At 47.9% G+C, this 20,809-nt stretch overlaps 1 protein-coding gene across 5 annotated transcripts in view; it reads left to right on the forward strand.

The window, feature by feature from the left end:
* LOC139276009 (cilia- and flagella-associated protein 47-like) overlaps positions 1-20,809 on the forward strand; it is a 1,107,008-nt gene that overhangs the window by 123,556 nt on the left and 962,643 nt on the right. For all 5 annotated transcript variants that reach the window (XM_070893331.1, XM_070893333.1, XM_070893335.1 and 2 more), the window contains exons 12-13: positions 19,883-20,072; positions 20,501-20,554. In XM_070893331.1, coding sequence (XP_070749432.1) covers positions 19,883-20,072; positions 20,501-20,554 — 244 coding nt within the window. The remainder of the gene's footprint in view (positions 1-19,882; positions 20,073-20,500; positions 20,555-20,809) is intronic.

The raw sequence follows: 20,809 nt of genomic DNA on the forward strand, positions 1-20,809 counted from the left end.
TAATCTCTCTTGGCCTCCTGTATTAACTTTTTCAATTCCCCCTTGTATAGAATCATAGAAATTTAGGGCACAAAAGATGGCCATTCAGCCCATCATGTCTGTGTTGGCCGAAAAAGAGCTATCCAACCTATTGCCACTTTTCAGCTCTTGGACCATAGCCTTGTAGGTTATGGCACTTTAAGTGCACATCCAAGTCCTTTTTAAATGTGGAGGGTTTCTGCCTCTACCACCCTTTCAGGCAATAAGTTCAGACCCCCACCACCCTTTGGGTGAAAAAAGTTCTCCTCAACTCCCCCTCTAATCCGTCTACCAATTACTTTAAATCTATGCCCCCTGGATATTGAACTCTCTGCTAAGGGAAATAGGTTCCTCCTATCCACTCTATCTAGGCTCCTCATAATTTTATACACATCAATTAATTCTCCCCTCAGCCTCCTCTGCTCCAAAGAAAAAAAGTACTTTCCATAATCTTCTTGGTTATTAATTGAATCATGCTTGTGGCATTTGTTATAAGCCTCCTTTTTCTGTATTATTCAAACTTTTATTTCCTTTGTCACCCAGGGTGCATTAGCTTTGGCTGCTCTGGGGCTGAAATTGCCCTCCGCCCCAAACGGGGCGCACCTGTTTAAGATTTTTCTCTGCCCCAATCCATGGAGTGGAGAATCCGGCAATTTTCAGGTTTTTGTTGATTTTTTCCGGTTGGAGCAGTGTTGCTGTCATCAAGTGCGGAAGTGTGGACGGGTCGGAACGGCTGTCGCTCCGAGTCATCAGTGCGCGCTGATGATTTCAACGTGTCGTTGATAACGTCAGCGCGACGTGGACGTGCCATGTCATGCTGACGCGTCACAATGTCCCTCCCCTTCAGTTAAAGGGAGGGGTGCTGCTAACTCTGCAGCCATTTTCGTGACAACTACTGGGTCACCAGGGAGGGTTTCGGCCGGACAGCGGCTCTGTACCCAAGAGGGGGTGCCGGCTGAACCCGTGGCCACCATTGTCGGGCAGTTGGTCGGCCACTAAAATAAAATGGCGGCCGAGGCAGTGTGCCCTCCCCTTTAAGGGTGGATGCGCCACCCAGCCACAAGAAGCTTCCCACTGGGTAAAGCTGTCTGGGGCACCGAGCAGCAGCCGAGCCGCTCCTGCAGGGCAATTTCCCGCAGGGCAATTTCCCTCACGGGGCGGAAAGGGAGTCGCCGCTGGTCAGTAAGGGGTCGGTGCGTCCTCGATGGGGCGGGAAGATGGCCAGAGCGGTCCCGTACACCGCTCCAAAAATAAAGAAGGGCAATTTACAAAATGGCGGCCCCTCCGCGCCAACTGAGCGGTGAGTCCTTACCGACCTGTGACCACCTCTTTGAGGCAGTCACAGCTCTTATAGAAAGGGGCAATTTCGGCATCTATACCTTTTCCCTTCAAAGGAATATGCCTAGTTTGTTCTTGAAGTATCTCTTCCCTGAATGCCTTCCATTGCTCCATTGCTGCCTTACTTTGCAATCATCTTTTCCAATATACCTGAAGAGCTGAATTAGCTCTTCCCCAGTTGAGTATTTTTACCTGCGATATTATCTTGTCTCTTTCCATAATAACTCTAAACCAAATTATGTTGTGGCCACTGTTGGCTAGATGATCTCTGGACTTTAACACACTTAATTTCCCAGAACCAGATTTGTACTGGAGACATATTGATCGAAAAAAGTCTCCTGTATACTTATCAGAAATTCCTACCTACCCTTTCCCTACCCTTTGCACTATGTTTTTCTAAGTCTATATTAGGGTACTTAAAGTCTGCTAATGTTGCTATTCAATTTTTGTTACACGCTGTTAAAATTTGCCAACAAATTTGCTTATCTGTCTCCTTCTCGCTGTTTTAAGCTCTATAAAAAAACACCCACGAATGTAACAGTTCCCCCTCTGTTCCTTAACTCAAACAAAATAGATTCAGTCCTACAACCATCTAGTATATCCTTTCTTTGGAGAACTGGAACATCATCCTTAATCAATACTGCCACACCACCATCTCTTTTTCCTTCTCTATCATCCTTGAATACTTGATAACCAGGAATATTACGAACCCGTTCCTGGCCTTGTTTGAGCCATGTCTCTGTTAATGCAACCAATTCATGTGGTAACTTGTGCCTGTAGCTCACTAACCTTATTAGTTACACTACAGACATCGACGTACATGCAATTTAATAACTCCTCCTTACCTGTTAGCCACCAATCTGCTCCCTCTGCGGCAGTGACGTCACTTTTGAATTTCTTTCTCGGTGTTCTGAATTCAGCTCGCGCTCTGACTCTGACTCACCACTCTCATTGACGCTCTGCCACCGATTCTCCCACTTTTATCTGTTGGCCTCTTGCACTGTTTTCCCTCAGGCTCGCTCGTTCTGCCCTCACTGACTCTGCCATCATTTTGGGGCGTTGTTATGTATTCGTGTTAATGTATGTACTGTAACACTAGACCACTAAATGTACTTTCACCCTGTATACACTATACCTGTACCACCAGAGGGTGCTGCTGCTGGAGACCTAAGGGTCCCCTGTATACTGCAGGTAACCAAGTATAAAAGGGAGTTCACCTCTTGGTGTCCTCATTCTAGGAGTTGCAATAAAGGACTAAGGTCACTATAGTTCAAGTACTATACCCTTACCTCGTGGAGTCATTATTAAAATGCTTGCATATACTACAACTGGCGATGAGGTTATGAATTTCCATGCACAATATGTCTAACCTAAGCAACTTCCAACAATTCGCTGATGGGGAAGATTGGGATGCCTTTGTGGAAAGGCTAGAACACTTTTTCATCGCGAGCGACCTGGCTGGGGACTTGACGACCTCTCTGGCAGAAAAGCGCAGAGCCATCCTGCTCAGCAGTTGTGGGCCCAATGTCCACGGCCTCGTTAGGGACCTGCTAGCCCCAGCGAAGACGACAACCAAGACCTATGCGGAGCTTGTAACTTTAATACAAGAACAACTCAAACCTAAAGAGAGCATCCTCACAGCCAGTCACCGGTTCTACACCCACCGGCGGCCCGAAGGCCAAGAAATTGCTAAATGTGCTGCAGATCTGAGAGGATTGGCTGCACCGTGTAATTTTTGGCGACCACCTCACTGAAGTACTAAGGGACATCTTCGTTATTGGAATCGGCCACGAGGGCCTCCTCCACAAACTGCTCTCTGCAGACCCCACTACGGTCACCCTGCAGAAGGCAATCAAAGTGAGCCAGGCATTCATGATCTCGGTCTGCGACTCCAAACGGATGATGACTCACACCCAGGATTCTAACCCGACGAGTATAGTGAACCGAATGGCGACTTTCAGAGGCAAGACTGCTGCCCCAAGTCCCACAACCCTGAGTCCGCCACATGGGGCCAACCGGCTAGCCCCATGCTGGCGCTGTGGCGGAAACCACAGGGCCCTCTAGTGCCGATACAAAGACTATACCTGCAAAGGCTGCAACACTAAAGGTCACCTTCAGCGAATGTGTAGAAAAAGTTTTACTCACTGAGTCGCTGAAGAGTTGGCCGATCACCCGGGCTCCAGCGCTGATGAAGACGAAGCTGCTCAGCCCCTGGAAGAGGTGTACGGAGTGTGTACCTGCTCCACCGAGAGTGCCCCGTAGAAAATGGAAGTAGAAATCAACGGGGTTCCAGTCTCGAAGGAGATCGACACAGGGGCGAGCCAGTCGTTGATGAATCAGACGGCCTTTGAGAAACTCTGGGACAACCCTGCCAAACGACCCAAAATGTCCCCAAATGTCCAGGCAAAGCTGCTCACCTACACAAAAGGCACCATCCCAATCGTTGGCAGCGTGGAGGTCCAGGTATCAATTGGCGGCGCGATGCACAAGCTTTCCTTGTGAATCATTGTCGGTGATGGTCCAATGCTGCTCGGAAGAAGGTGGATGAAGCAAGTCCAAATCTGTCGGTGTGATGAAGACCTCCGGGCCCTGGCGATCGACATCCTAAGTGGCCCCAAACTTGGAACAATCGCAGCACCTGAAATCCTACCGTCTGACTCGACTGCGCAGTGACGACACAGACTGCACAACTCAACGACGAGATGATCCAACCTGAATGACTAGACCTCACCTTCCGGGCTCCAGTGGCAGGACTCCGAGGGAAGAAGATCGGCGCAGAAGGTAGATTCCCGGCATCCGTGGCAGAACCTGGGGAGAGAAGGATCACCGCAGCCTACCTCGTGGAGAGAAAGAAGATGGCGCCCGCACCACGAGGCGAAGCACCTGGAATCAAGATGGCCGCGACCAGACCACGAGGAGCAACACGTGTTACCAAGCGGTGAACCAGATTGGGGTAAAGATTGCAAGGCCCTCTTAAAGGAGACCGGCAACCCAAAACAATTAAAGGGACAGTTCCACTCTTGGCACAGCGATGCCAGTGATATTAAAGATAAAAGTGTAATTAATTAATGCAGGTATGTAAATATACTGTTGAATGGTGATGCTGGCAACGCCAATGGGAGAAATGTAACGAATGCTTCAAAAAGTGATGTAAGTGTCAAGTTTGTACTGTTGAACAGTGATGCCAGTAATGCTAGTGTGATAAATGTAACCAACAAAGGCAGGTATCCAAATATAACCTTGTACAGAGATACTGATAGCACACAAGAAAGCGTTGTAAGTGACAAATGTGAAAGTGTAAAGAAATATAACAATGGCGAGTCTGCTAGTTGTGATCTGAGCCAATGTATCATGTATGCTAATGATAGAATGAGAAATGATACAGGGTTCTACATGTATACTAACAACGCCAAAGGTAAACCCCCGTAGGAAACACCCATGTCCAGCGGGCTACCTGATCATGTAGCCTGCGCTTCCGGGACTAATGTGATGCCCCAGGAAGGGTTCACACACACCCAGTGGGAGCATACCCACTGCAGGGACAACATTCAATGAGCAGTACAGCCACTACCATAGGCAACCTGCCCCAGATTGGCCCCATCCCCCCTGGCCACCAGGGCCAGCACCGGGAGCAAGAGGCCAGTAACCTCCAGCTTTCCCGGCGGAACCTGGGATGACCAGATTTACACCATCAATGGAGGACAAGGAGGCCACGCAACCCTGCGGTCCTGCCCACAACTAAACGCCATCACCTACCCATTCAACAATGTATGTACCTTACCCATAACAACATGTACTTGATCCACCACTGCGGAATCCGCCGATAGTGACACCCACATGGTCTATGTATGGGGCGGGGGAAATGGATGTGTGTAGCCACGAACACATGGATCACACCTGGTACCCACACAACCCTCATCACAACCTCCCACCGTCCACTACTGATCACCTCCCCATGTCATGGCAATAAGGACGTGGAAAAGGCTTAGGGGGGAGTGTTATTATGTATGCATGTTAATCTATGTACTGTAACACTAGACCACTGAATGTATCTTCACCCTGTATATAATATACCTGTACCACCAGAGGCTGCTGCTGTTGGAGGCCTAAGGGTCACCTGTACACTGCAGGTAACCAAGTATAAAAGGGAGCTCACCTCTTGGTGTCCTCACTCTAGGAGCTGCAATAAAGGGCTAAGGTCACTGCAGTTCAAGTACTATACCCCTACCTCGTGGAGTCGTTAGTAGGCTGCAGGCCTCTTGCACTGTTTACCCTCAGGCTTGCTCTCACCGCTCTCATGCACAAGATGAATATGGCATAGGCTTGAACGGCGATAGGAGTGAAATTAGAGAGCGACATGGGAACAGGGCTAAGGGAGGGGTGAGCCTGAGGAGTAATTTAGTTGGTGGGCTAAGGAAAGGAGGGAAGCAGAAGAAGTAGCTGAATATTATGACAAAGAAGTCCATGAGTGCCTCATACTTGTTGTTGGATGTGAGAGTGGAGTGAGTAGGATGATCCTGGAGTAGTGGATGGTTTTGGCAGAGGAAAGTGAGCCAGATCTGGTGATAGATGACTAAACCAATTGTGCACCAGATACACTCAACTCTTTGCCCTTTTATTTGAGAGAGCCATACTAGGGGGAACAACCAGGGTGGGAGAGAGTAAAGGTTTTACTGGGGGACAAGGGCATCAAAGGTGGAGATTAAATTCCTAACACAAAGCAAAGGAGTGGTTGAGCAGATTGACAGCTGACTGCAGCTGTGGGGAATGAAAAGCCAAAGGCTGTTTGTTCTCCCCACAGATGCTGCTTGACCTGCTGAGTGTTTTCAGCAGAACTAGCTGCCTCGGTCTTTACTTTTTGTGACTCTTCTGTAGTCATTTAAGTGTCAGCCTTTCATCCATGTCAAGTCCTGCTGTTCTGCTGCTGGGCACTTCCTGAGCATGCCCAGAGATCTGTGTGGAAACCTATGAGCAGCAGTGAGATATTTGAAGCCTGCATCATTGCTGTCTTGATCTGACTCCCCAATGTGGTTATTCCAAAAGATACCGAGAACAGTGGATTGGAGCTTGAGGTCTCCAAAGCATCAATCCAAGCTGTCTTGAGAGTAGCTATCCTGAGTTTTAAAACTTTAGCCAAAGTTTGCTTACTGCTGAGGGTCCTGAAGTGGCCATATTCTCCACAGCTCTCTTCTCACAGGAAAGATGTGGGTCATGGACTATTCCATTAATGCTCCCAAACTGTACAGGCTGCATCAAATAAGTATTTATGTTGTACTACCAGAGAACTTTGTAGGCAGGCCATGTGAAGTCTGAATCCTTGGGCACAGCAGCTGAAGGAGAACACAAGCTGGTCCACTTGCACGTTCTTTTCCTCACTCATGCTCAGTGATTCACCAAGTAAGCTGTAGGTATTCATGTCAAATCTTAGAATGGATAAGAAATTGACTGAAGGCTAGAAAACAACAGATACTTGTTAGAAGAGAAGGAAGTTACTTAGTGGGCTGTTCCAGGGATCAATGGTCAGATCACTAAAGTTTTAACTTCACATCAACAACTTGAAGTCAGAAATGCAATGCAAACTGATCAAATTTTCAGATGATATTAAACTAGGAAACATAGTAACATAGAAACATAGAAAATAGGTGCAGGAGTAGGCCATTTGGCCCTTCGAGCCTGCACCGCCATTCAATGAGTTCATGGCTGAACATGCAACTTCAGTACCCCATTCCTGCTTTCTCGCCATACCTCTTGATCCCCCTAGTAGTAAGGACTACATCTAACTCCTTTTTGAATATATTTAGTGAATTGGCCTCAACTACTTTCTGTGGTAGAGAATTCCACAGGTTCACCACTCTCTGGGTGAAGAAGTTTCTCCTCATCTCGGTCCTAAATGGCTTACCCCTTATCCTTAGACTGTGACCCCTGGTTCTGGACTTTCTCAACATTGGGAACATTCTTCCTGCATCTAACCTGTCTAAACCCATCAGAATTTTAAACGTTTCTATGAGATCCCCTCTCATTCTTCTGAACTCCAGTGAATACAAGCCCATTTGATCCAGTCTTTCTTGATATGTCAGTCCCACCATCCCGGGAATCAGTCTGGTGAACATTCGCTGCACTCCCTCAATAGCAAGAATGTCCTTCCTCAAGTTAGGAGACCAAAACTGTACACAATACTCCAGGTGTGGCCTCACCAAGGCCCTGTACTACTGTAGTAACATCTCCCTGCCCCTGTATTCAAATCCCCTCGCTATGAAGGCCAACATGCCATTTGCTTTCTTAACCGCCTGCTGTACCTGCATGCCAATCTTCAATGACTGATGTACCATGACACCCAGGTCTCGTTGCACCTCCCCTTTTCCTAATCTGTCACCATTCAGATAAAAGTCTGTCTCTCTGTTTTTACCAGCAAAGTGGATAACCTCACATTTATCCACATTATACTTCATCTGCCATGCATTTGCCCACTCACCTAACCTATCCAAGTCACTCTGCAGCCTCATAGTATCCTCCTCGCAGCTCACACTGCCACCCAACTTAGTGTCATCCGCAAATTTGGAGATACTACATTTAATCCCCTCGTCTAAATCATTAATGTACAATGTAAACAGCTGGGGCCCCAGCACAGAACCTTGCGGTACCCCACTAGTCACTGCCTGCCATTCTGAAAAGTACCCATTTACTCCTACTCTTTGCTTCCTGTCTGCTAACCAGTTCTCAATCCATGTCAGCACACTACCCCCAATCTACCCCCAATCCAGTGCAGTGAAATTGAAGGATGCAAGGAAAAGTACAGAATGAGTTAGACAAAATATGCAAGTAGTTAGAACAAAAGAAGATGAAACGTAGCACACACAAATATAAGGTACTGCACGGCGGAAAGAAAAATAGACAAAACACATACTCCATGAATGGAATTGTAATAGCTATGGCTGAAGTTGAACAAAATATAGGAATCTTAGTAGACTTGGTGCTTAATATGTCCAACCATTGTAGAGCAGTAAAGCCAATAGAATGTTGAACAATATAGCTAATATAATAGATTTTAAATTCAAAGAAGTTCATCATCATCATCATCATCACAGGTGGTCCCTCGAACAAGGATGACTTGCTTCCACGAGTTCACAGGTTTTTCGATGAAGGACCTGATGTTCCAGTCCTGAACTCCAATTGAGTGGGTGGAAGATGCCTGTGCGTGAATTTTTTTAACGTGTGGTGACTGTCATGTATTCAACTATCATTGTAATCCATGTATAAGCTGACCTAAGTTGTACACCTTGAGAACATTGACCACAAGGGGCGAACTTGTGGGAGACACTCCTAACCTGGACTTTCAGGTGTAAAAGGGGAATCTCCATCCACCTTCATCACTTGAGGTCTTGGTAATAAAGGTAACTGGTCACAGAGTGACCTTCTCTCAAGTATGGGCCTCGTGTGCATTTATACTGTATAGTAAGGACATATCATTGGCGATGAGAAACTGGGATTTAAACCACGCGAGCATGGCCACTAGCAGCACAGAAAAGAGGTACTGTGTTGGTGATGATTGGGACGACTTTATTGAGAGACTACAGCAAGGAATGGTTGGGACAGGATTCAGCCGACAAATGCAGGGCTCATCTCCTGACAGTTTGTGGATCTAGAACGTACTCCCTAATGAAGGACCTTCTAGCGCCAGAGAAGCTGGCGGACAAGACGTTCGAAGATCTCGGTGAGTTGATCAGGGAACACCTTAAACCGGTGAGCAGCATACACATGGTGAGACACCAGTTTTACATGCACCGGCGGCGAGAAGGGCAAAGCGTTCCAGACTTTTTGGTAGATCTCCGGCGACTGGCAAGCCTATGTAAGTTCCCAGATGCATGCAGAGCGGAGATGCTGCGAGACATTTTTATTGAGGGCATCGGGCACGCTGGGGTTTTCAGGAAACTGATTGAGACCAAAGACTTGACCTTGGAAGCGGCAGCTCTGAGAGCCCAGACATTTGTCTCAGGGAGGAAGAGACCAAAATGATGTATGACAAAAATCTTGGCTCAAATGCAGCAAACGACCAGGGAGTCAACATTGTTAACCCAGCACACAGTTCTCTAGGCAGACAAGGGCAATCAGACATGCCCCAGCATGTAGTCGAACCCAAAGGGGGAATTCAACAGAGACAATGGCTAGCTGAACGGCGATTCATGCCATCGCAATGAACAGTGCGGCCAGTAATGGGGCTATCAACACCTGTTAATGGTGCACTTAAGAACAGTTACAGAGACAGTCAAAGACGATCGACTGGGTAATGGACCTTTTGTTTCCAACAATGGGGCCTCCAGCTCATGCTGGAGATGTGGAGGCAAACACCCAGCCAGAGCTTGCAGGTATCAGCAATGTACCTGCAGAAACTGCAACATCAGCGGTCACTTGTATGTGCAGGAAGCTTGCAGCCAGATTGATGTACGAGGAGGACGGGCCCGATGTAAGCCCTACGAGGCCAAATGAATACTGGGGGAAATCGCTGGAAGCTGAAGTTCAGCGAGTTCATGTGGAGCACATATACAGTTCATACACCAGGACGCCACCGATAATGATGAAAGTGCTCCTCAATGGCATCCCAGTATTAATGGAGCTAGACACTGGGGCCAGCCAGTCTCTGATGAGTGTCAAAAGTTCGACAAGTTGTGGGTGTCCAAGGCCAGGAGGCCAAAATTATCGGCGGTTGACGCGCAGCTACGGACATTTACAAAGGAGATCATTCCGGTGCTAGGCAGTGGCACGGTAGTTGTGACCCACAAAGATTTGGAGAACAGGTTGCCACTCTGGATTGTCCCGGGAGACGGTCCCGCACTACTGGGGAGGAGTTGGCTTGCTGTCATGAACTGGAAATGGGGCGATGTCAATGCAATTTCTTCTGTGGAGTGGGTATCATGGTCACAGGTTCTGGACAAATTTGACTCATTATTTCAACCCGGCATCGGCACTTTCATGGGGGCCAAGGTAGTGATTCACATAAACCCGGAAGCCAGGCCAATACACCACAAGGCCAGAGCGGTGCCGTACGTAATGCGTGAAAAGATAGAATGCAAATTGGACCGCCTGCTGAGGGAAGGCATCATCTCACCAGTCGAATTCAATCGACTGGGTGAGCCCGATCGTGCCGGTGCTCAAGGCGGATGGGTCGGTCAGGATATGTGGTGATTACAAGGCCACCATCAATCGGGTGTCACTCCAAGACCAGTACCCGCTACCGAGAGCAGAGGACCTCTTTGCGACGCTATCCGTTGGCAAACTTTTTTCAAAATTGGACCTGACCTCAGCTTACATGACCCAGGAGCTGGCGAGTGAGTTGAAGAAGCTGACCACCATCACGACACACAAGGGGTTGTTTGAGTACAACAGATGTCCGTTCGGGATTCGTTCGGCCGCCGCGATCTTTCAGTGAAATATGGAAAGTCTCCTCAAGTCGATTCCAAGGACGGTGGTTTTTCAAGACGACATCCTCATCACGGGTTGTGATACTGAAGAACACCTCCACAGCCTGGAGGAGGTGCTACGCAGACTAGACCGGGTAAGGCTGCGACTGAAAAAGGCGAAGTGCGTCTTCTTAGCTCTCGAGGTAGAATTCCTGGGGATGAGGGTATCAGCAGACGGGATTAGACCTACTGCATCCAAAACAGAAGTGATCCAGAGAGCACCCAGACCCCGTAACACGACAGAGCTGTATTCGTTCCTGGGGCTCCTGAACTATTTTGGTAACTTTCTTCCCAAATTGAGCACGCTTTTAGAGCCGCTACATGTGCTCCTACGCAAAGGTCGCGATTGGGTCTCGGGGGATGGCCAGGAAAGGACTTTTGATAGAGCACGCAATTTGTTATGCTCCAACAAACTGTTAACGTTATATGACCCATGTAAGAAACTTGTTTTAACGTATGATGCGTCGTCCTATGGGGTCGGGTGTGTGTTGCTGCATATGAATGCCAATGGTCAGCTACAGCCGAAGTCTATCCCAGGCAGAAAGGGACTACGGGATGGTAGAAAAAGAAGCGCTAGCATGTGTATATGCAGTAAAAAAAATGCACCAGTACCTGTTTGGCAGGAAATTTGAGCTGAGCTGACAACAAGGCCATAAATGCGAATGCATACAGAGGTGGGCACTTACGTTAGCCGCCTATGACTACACAATTCGGCACAGACCGGGCACTGAAAACTGCGCCGATGCACTCAGCAGGCTCCCACTAGCCACCACTGAGGGGGCAACTGAGCATGATGCTGAGATGGTTATGGCTGTTGAAGCTTTCAAAAGCGAAGGCTCACCTGTGACAGCCCGTCAGATTAAAGTCTGGACAAATAAAGACCCGCTACTGTCTTTAGTTAAGAAATGTGTCCTGAATGAGTCTGGGCAGCTTCATACGGGGAATGCCCTGAGGAATTTAAACCGTTTCATAGGCGCAAGGATGAACTCTCGATTCAGGCCGATTGCCTACTGTGGGCAAACCGAGTAGTCATGCCCCAGATGGGCAGAGAGCTGTTTATCAGAGAACTTCACAATGAGCATCCGGGCATTGTCATGATGAAGGCAATTGCCAGGTCACACCTTTGGTGGCCAGGGATAGATGCAGACCTGGAACTTTGTGTTCGCAGGTGCAACACGTGTGCTCGGCTGGGCAACGCACCCAGGGAAGCCCCCCTTAGCCCCTGGTCCTGGCCCGCCAAGCCATGGTCACGCATCCATGTGGACTACACAGGTCCTTTCATGGGAAAAATGTTTTTGGTTGTAGTAGACGCCTACTCCAAATGGATCGAGTGTGCCATTTTAAATTCAAGCACATCCTCTGCCACAGTAGAAAGTCTACGGGCAATGTTCGCTGCCCATGGTCTACCGGTGTCTTGGTCAGCGACAATGGCCCGTGCTTCACAAGCACTGAATTCCAGGACTTCATGGCAGGCAATGGAATTAACCATGTCAGAACGGCACCTTTCAGGCCGGCCTCAAACGGCCAGGCGGAACGAGCAGTACAGATAATCAAACGGGATGCTCAGAATCCAATGGGCTTCCCTACAAAGCCGCATATCACGCCTCCTCTTGGCTAATAGATTCCGACCACAATCGCTCACAGGGGTTCCACCCGCAGAGTTGCTAATGAAAAGGACGCTCAAAACCAGGTTATCCCGTATACACCCTACTATGAAAGAAATTGTTGAGAGCAGGCGTCAGTCACAATGTGACTACCATGACAGGAATGCGAGGGCGCGTTGTATTGATGTCAATGACCCTGTCTTTGTCCTTAATTACGCTGCAGGGCCCAAATGGCTTGCAGGCACTGTGATTACCAAAGAGGGGAATAGGGTTTTGGTAGTTAAACTTACCAATGGACAAATCTTCCGCAAACACGTGGATCAAACTAAAAGGAGGTTCAGCAACCCCATAGAAAAGCAGAGGAAGAACATGACATAGAGTTTACTCCACCACAGGTGACCGAACACTGGAACCAAGTGGAGGAGAACCCAGTCATTGTGGGCAGTCCGGACAGGCCTGTGACACCGCAAAGAGCAGACACTCAGGCCAGCGCCCAACAACCGGAGCCCTAACTCAGGTGCTCTACAAGGGAGCGTAAACCACCAAAGAGACTTAACCTGTGATCCCAATAAGACTTTGGGGGGGAGGTGATGTCATGTATTCAACTGTCATTGTAACCCGTGTATAAGCTGACCTAAGTTGTACACCTTGAGAACATTGACCACAAGGGGTGAACTTGTGGGAGACACTCCTAACCTGGACTTTCAGTTATAAAAGGGGAAGCTCCACCCATCTTCATCACTTGAGGTCTTGGTAATAAAGGTAACTGGTCACAGAGTGACCTTCTCTCAAGTATGGGCCTCGTGTGCATTTATACGGTATAATAAGGACATATCAGTGACCGTTGCACACCAGCCACCATACGGGTTTGGCAGAGCTCGGTCTTGGTCCAGTGACAAGGATTAACCAAAACGACTGGAGACCTGCTCTGCTGCACGGACCTAGCGCGCGCACACATCGCAGTGTGGGCTGGACCGCCCTGCCCCTGGGCCCTCGGCTCTTCTGGGCCCCGTACCCTCATCTGTCGTACCTCCGCCACGATCTGTCGCCACTACTCCACCACAAACATTCACCGCATCTCGCCACAAGCACTCGCCGCTCATCCGCCCCGACCTTCCCACTCCTCTGTACCTGGGTCCTGCCGATGTTGCTGCCCATGCTCCATAATGGCAACCAGGGTTTTGATGATGTCACCCAGTCGCCCATCTCAAAATCGTCGCACACTTGGAGCAGCTCGCGCTGGAGGTTGAAGCGGTATGCCGCTCCAGCTCTTTTACTTCCCGACCTGTAGAGCTGTTCTCTCGCAGGTCGGTGGGCCACGATGTTCCCGGGCCCGCTGCTCCAGCTCTTTTATAGTCATATCTGCAGAGCTGTTCTCTTGCAGGTCGGGGGGCTACAGTGTTATGATCAAAGAAGTTATGATCAAACTGCATAGTACTTTAGTCAGACCATACCTTGAGTACTGTGTCAAGTATTGGTCACCAAGACAGATGGGAGATATTTTCCCCGGTCATTTGCACCTTTTTTTTGGCGTGCGCCGTTTTTTTGGCGTATTTTTTTCCAAGTTTTCCCCTGCGACCTGTGCCGGCGTAACTGACTTAGTTACGATTTTTCTAGGCCAGTTTTTTTTTTACATCATAGTTCCCTCATGTCTGCGCCGGTTTTAAAAATTTTTCGCAGTTTGTCCAACATTTTTCCTCCTAGGTCGGCGTATCTGGCCACTCCCGAAAAACCTTCTGGGCACTTAAGAAAACCAGCGCATATTGACAAATCGGTGCTGACAGTTGCCATTGTTTTTAAATCGAAGATTTTGGAGCGAGTCAAGAACACTGTCAAAATCAATAATAAAGTTCAACTTTTTTTACCTGTCAACGTAGTAAATGCAAATTTGTTGGATTTCAGAAGTTTTCTCATTTTTTGACTCACTCACAAGCCACCACCGAATGTCTTGAAGCAGGGCTGGAGGGTCATAGCTTTGGCCGGCAGAATCGGCCCCGCATCCGGACACGGGCTCGTGGCTCAGCCAGCAAACAAGCCATGGGGGGAGGGGAGGAGAGAGAGCGAGGCGTTGATTGGAAGGCTTCAAGTCCAGGCAGAGAGGTGCATATCGGAAGCCTTCTGCATTGAGACCGGGGAGCGAGGTGCCGATTGGAAGGCTTCTGAAGACTGCAATGAGTGCGGGGGCGGGGTGGGGGGGTGGGGAGAGAGAAGGGAGGAAGTCACAAGACAGTAATTAGTTAAGGGGGGTGGAGAGAGGAGAAGTCACAAGACTGAAATTAGTTGGGGGGGGGGAGGGAAAGTCACAAGACCTTGGGTGTGGTCCATCCATACAGACCTTGGGGAGAGAGAGAACTGCGAAGCTGTCCTGCCTGCCTGCTTTCCTGCCATTTTGAGCTTCTTTCAAAGGTTACATTTAAGTATGGGGACAATATTGACAATGCCATACCTTGTGCGAGTCTTCTGCATCATGGTGCTACGTGGGAGACAATTGATTCAACTTTATCGCATCAGGAACATCAGAGCCCGTAGGGTGCTGGGCAGGAGGCCTTACCCACCTCGGGCGTTCGTACCTCCACCTGAGTAATGCAGACTGTGTCAGAAGGCTGCGTTTCTGCAAAGAAGTTGTAACTGAGATCTGTGAGTTGGTCAAAGCAGACCTGCAACCTAGAAGCATTAGGAGGACTGCTTTGATAGTTGAAGTGAAGGTTACAGCTGCACTTTCATTCTATGTCTCCGGCTCGTTTCAAGCTACAACTGGGGATGTGTGCGCCATCTCTCAACATGCAACACGTCTGCATTCGGCAGATAACGGCTGCACTGTATGAACGGAGGAATGACAACATAAAGTTCCCCATGACCGCTCAAGCAATCCATGACAGGGCTCTGGGCTTCTCCAGGATTGCTGGCTTCCCAAAGGTACAGGGCTGCATTGATTGTACCCACCTTGCCTTGCGAGCACCTTTGGAGGATTCCGAGATATACAGGAACAGAAAAGGCTTCCACTCCATTAATGTACAGCTCGTCTGTAACGACATGCATCATATCATGTCAGTCGATACAAGATACTCTGAGAGCACCCATGATGTGTTCATCCGACACAGTAGCGTTATATCTGCCATGTTTCAGCAGCAGCAGCCAGAAGGGCTGGGAGACAAAGGGTACGGCCTCGCCACCTGGCTCATGATGCCCCTACGCCTAACCCAGACGGAAACTGACCGTCATTACAACATGTCGCACATTGCGACGTGCAGCATCATAGAGAGGACCATTGGCATCTTGAAACAGTGTTTCCGATGCCTTGATCATTCTGGAGGCTACTTGCTGTACTCCCCTGAGATTGTCAGTCAGTTCACTGTTGTGTGCTGCATGCTGAATTACTTAGCCATCATGAGGCAGCAGCACCTGGTAGTGGAAGACCCATCTGCAGTGAGAGTGGCTGATGATAATGATGTGGAAGATGCAGATGACGAGCAGGAGGAGGAGGACGGCGAGGATGAGGAAGCCATGCAAGTGCCTGAGGGTGGAGCACGACAGCGGAGGAGGATGGGCCATCGTGCCCCTTTAATGATTGCTCGAGCCTTGCGCTAGCAGCTCATCTGTGAACGCTTTACTGCTGCCTGTGGGCTCAGTGACAACTATTCCACATGGACCATGTTTACTGTCTGGAGCTGTTCCGTAATGTTGTGTTGTGTTAATGGAACATGATTCAGTTTTAATGTAAAATATATTTTATTCAAAAGTTTAACAAACAGTTCTTTTGTACTTTAAGAAATTTATTTTGTATCAAACTTTACTTGAAGATCACTCTTTAAGATCACTTAAAAACTTTAAGATCAGTATACAAACTTTTAAACTTGTAAATTTACATAACTTACAAAAAACTTTTAATTTGAGAACAGTTACAACAGTAACAACAATAATAATAATAAAACAACAACAGCAAAGAAAGGCTGCACCCATCTCTCCTCCACCTTATTCTAAGACCGCCCGCTGCGCTTGCTCTTGGACACTCCACCACCACTGCACCTCAGGCGGTGGTGCAGTGTTTCTTGTCTTGGTACCAAGCTTATTCTTTCTAAGATCTCGGGTAGTGCGCAGCTGTTGAGCGTGGGGGCGTCGGCGCCAGGCGGCAAGTTGGAGGACCCAGGCGGCAAGTTGGAGGTCCCGGCTTTGGGCTCTTCAGAGGCTGGTGTGGGGATTGGAGTGGGAGTGACAGGTGATTCTGTCAATGTGCGAGGGGTCTGGGCATGTTCCCTTATTGCAGCAGCTAACTCCAACATGTTGTCTCTCATGCGCCCTGACAATGTCTCAACGACCTGCAACATTCCCTCCCTCATGTTGAGCAAAACTGTCTGAACTACCTGCAACATTCCGTCCCTCATGGTCAGTGACTTGGTTAGCACTACCTCTGACATTCCCTCCCTCATGGCTACTATTCCCTCACTGATGGTCCTGGATATCGTTCCCATTTCTCGTGTCATTGCTGTTACTCCTCCCGACAGTCCCGCTACCTCATCACTCACCCCACTGATGGCGTCCAGGAGTGATCGGGTAAGGTCAATGTTCTCCGCACTCATTGACATCATCTGAACCACATCTATTAGATCCTGCACCTCAAGAGAGTGCGGTCGAGCTCTCCTTCCCCTCCTCCCCACGGGTATGCCTCGATGCACCCCACCACTGGGGCCCGCAACCTCAGAAGGTGGGGCCCTGGGTGTGCCTTGCTGCACCACACCACTGGGACCCACAACCTCAGAAGGTGGGGCCCTGGGTGTGCCTTGCTGCACCACACCACTGGGACCCACAATCTCAGAAGATAGGGCCCTGGGTGTGCCTCGCTGCAGCACACTACTGGGACCTGCAATCTCGGAAGGTGTGAAACCATGGAATGTCCCACCAGCACTCAAACCACTCGTCATGGAAGGGGCTGTCACCTCCATGAGCGGCACCTCCTCCAAAGTCAGTACAAAATGGGAGCTTCATACAGCTTCAACCCCTCCCCCTCCCCCTCACCCCCATGTTCTTGGTCTGGAGGATTGGATTGGAAGATGTTCTCCTGTTAGACTCGTCAGTGTCTGAATCTTCTGCATCATCAGGATTGGCCTCAAGTTCTGCAAAAGGTAACAGAACAGTCAAATGGTTAGCAGCAGAGGAGGGAGCAGGGTGGGTGGCATGAGTAGGCTCGCACATTGCAGGCCAGGCAGCAGGCTGATTTGAAGGACCATGATGAATTTGCAGGACTTACCCTCTCCCTCGAGTGTGGGCCCAGCTTGTGCAGTACTGATTGCTTTTTTCCAGGCAGGACCCATCAAAGCATCGACCCTCTCTTCCAAGGGAGTCAGTGGGTGCAGATTTGTCGGGCCTCCTCCTGTTCGAGTTCTTTCCCTTTTATCATGTGCCACCTTCCTCTGCAAAGATGAAAACCTAACTTTTTAGAGAGGGTGTCTTTCTGCTGGGTGGGACATACAGATGGTCACATTTACAATTGCAATTCCATTGAATAAATGAAAATTTTACTTACACTAACTACTTGACCAAGGTCCTGCCACTTTTTACACTGGCCTCCAGATCTCGTGTTGGTCACCATTGCACAGTAATCTTCTGCAACTTGGTTCCAGCGTTTCTTCATTTCTTTGGGTGGAACTTTTATGTGACCTTGGCTGGGGTCCAACTCCTGCCATCTGTTCTCAATCACAGTAACTAGTGCCTCCACTTCTTCCTGTAAGAAATTCTTGGTCCTTGCATCTTGTATTGCAGCTCCGATTTTTCCAATACGTTCACACTGGCTCTTTAAAAATGAGCAGAAGGTGCAGCATCGTTTTTTGGCGCAGACTGCAGGCTCAACCCCCTGAGGCGACTGGACACACTGCGCGGCGCCAAACTTGAATTATACATGGGGGGAAACTTTGGCAAATTATTTCTGGTGCATTTCTGGCCTAGAAAAACGGGCGTAACTGTGGCAATATGCCAGAAAACGGGCTTGGGGAAAATTGATCCCCTAGTCCCCTAGAGGTCTGAGGTATAAGGAAAGACTGAAGAAACTTGGGCTCCATAATTGAAAAGAAACATCCAAGAGGTTATCTTGTATTGGTATACAAGATTGTAAACAGCATGGAAAAGGTAACCCCCAGAATTATTTTCAATTAAATTGTGAGAGTAAGATAAATTGCCATATGTTCAAACTAGTTAAGGTAAATTTAGGACTGATATTGGTTCTGCTTCATATAAAGAGCGATCAACATACAGAGCAGTTTTTAATTATTGTGCAATTGACTGGCAGAGCATGCCGGTTGGCCGCCGAATCCCTCCAGTTGGAGGCTTGGTCCATTTAGAAGGTGGGGCATTATTGGCAAGTTTCTTTTTGGAATGCTGAGCTGTTGTCTCGTGTCCTCAGTCCATAATATTTGAGGGATAGCATGAGTCAATGCCTCACATCAGCTGCTGGAGGCAATGACCTGGCTTACACTTTAATATATGTGCCTTTGGTTTGTGTTAGGAATTTTAGTATTGTTTATTTATACCTGGGATTTTTCATGTTGCTGCTATGTTGAAGGCAGCTTTATGCTCTTAATTCAACTATCTCCGCAGAAGATAATTGAAGATATAATGGAATATTTTAGAGCATTATTGTCATAATTTTTTTAATGAATAGGATCAAGTAGCAAGACAAAGGAATTTCTCTGGGAAAATGAGGTGGAAGTAACTGGGATTTTTCAAAAACTATGGGATGGATTTTCGGCTTTGATGATTTCGGGGCAGTAATGGTGGCGGGGTGATAAAGTTTGCGTCCGAGAACAGTTTGCACCTCAGTCATCAAAATTGGGTAGCTGCGCCCTGAGTCAAGAGGTGCAGCGCTAAGGGAAGTGTCCTCTCTTAGGGTGTTAGCATGGGAAAATCTTGAGCTAAAGAGCTGGACCGGGAGCGCTCCGAGAGACGCCTGGTGAGAAAAAAACCTAAAAAAAAACCCCACAAAAACATTCGCAATACATAGTCTACACCACCACAACATAAATCGCAAAAAAAAATTAAAAGAAAAAAACAATCACATTTACTTTAGGACGGCATTACTTACCTCTGCAGTCAGTATAGGTTGAAGCGCCCGATTTCCAAGGTAGTGGCTGCGGGGTGTACGATTCGGGCGGGAGTCAAAAAGCGTGCCAGTGCCGCAAAAAGGGTTGTTGCAAACTGGCGCAGCTCTTCCGGGTGATGTTGCTCTGCATGCCATAAAACTGGCCCCGAAAACCCCCGCAAGGCACTGGAGACTGACCGCTCGCCCAGAAGACCTAATTGCTGCCCCTCTGGGGTGAAAAATGGAGCACAAAGGACCGAAAAATTCACCCCATTAAGTGCAATTTACATTTAAGTTCTGCAAATTATATTATCTGCAATTGACCCTTATTGTGATACATTTATGTTACCATATATACTACACCATTATTATAAAATGTATTCATTCTATATCTTTAGAAACTTTGAAGAGTATAACAATGCAAAAGATATTGGTATGAGATCAGCAGAAGGACTGCGCTCTCCAAAACTTTCAGTCAAAGATATAATTGAAGAGAAATGTCCACTAAGATGGTCTCAACAAAGTAGGGGCCAACCCATTAGAACACGTAAGCCTACAGTCAGAGATGGCGATTCAACAGCTAGACCGGTAAGTTAGTTCCAGTTAAGATCCACTTAAATAAGATAAAAAGATGTGGCAGTAATGTTATTAGAAATACGTACAGAAAATGCTGGAAAATATTCAGCTGGTCAGACAGCATCTGTGGAGAGAGAAACTGAGTTAACTTTTCAGGTCGATGACCTTCTATAAGAACTGGAACAGAAAGAAAAATGTGTTTTTTCTCTCCAGTTCTCCCCAATCATCACAGATACTGCCTGACCATTGAGTATTTTCCAGGCTATTCTGTTTTAAATTCAGATTTCCAGTATCTGCAGTATTTTGCTTATATTATAATTAGAAATGCTGAATCAGTAAGTGAATGATACCCTTGCTTGCTACCAAAACCCCAAGTGCCTTTGTATTTTGTCCTCCATTTTATCATTAATTTTTTTATTCTCTCTAACTCTTCTCTCAAGGGATTGACATGTAGTGATGAAGGTTCCATGAGCACAAGTGACCATTCTTCAAAAGTGAGTTGCAACAGCAAGTGTTAGCAGGATATTCTGGGTGGGGGAGAGGGGCGGTAAGAGAGGGATGCAACAGAGATGAGTATTCTCCTGTTCTAATCTTATATCCCCACACTGCACTTACAGCAGGGCTTGTTGCATAGCCATCAGGATAGGGTTGCCAACCCTTTTAAGGATTAATCTCCAGCATACTGTTGCGAGCAACCTGGGAGAAAAATCATTGGGGCATTAAAAATGTTTTTTTTCATTTTCTTTGAA

This window comes from Pristiophorus japonicus, chromosome 11 (assembly GCF_044704955.1).
Source record: "Pristiophorus japonicus isolate sPriJap1 chromosome 11, sPriJap1.hap1, whole genome shotgun sequence".
Classification (NCBI taxonomy): domain Eukaryota; kingdom Metazoa; phylum Chordata; class Chondrichthyes; family Pristiophoridae; genus Pristiophorus; species Pristiophorus japonicus.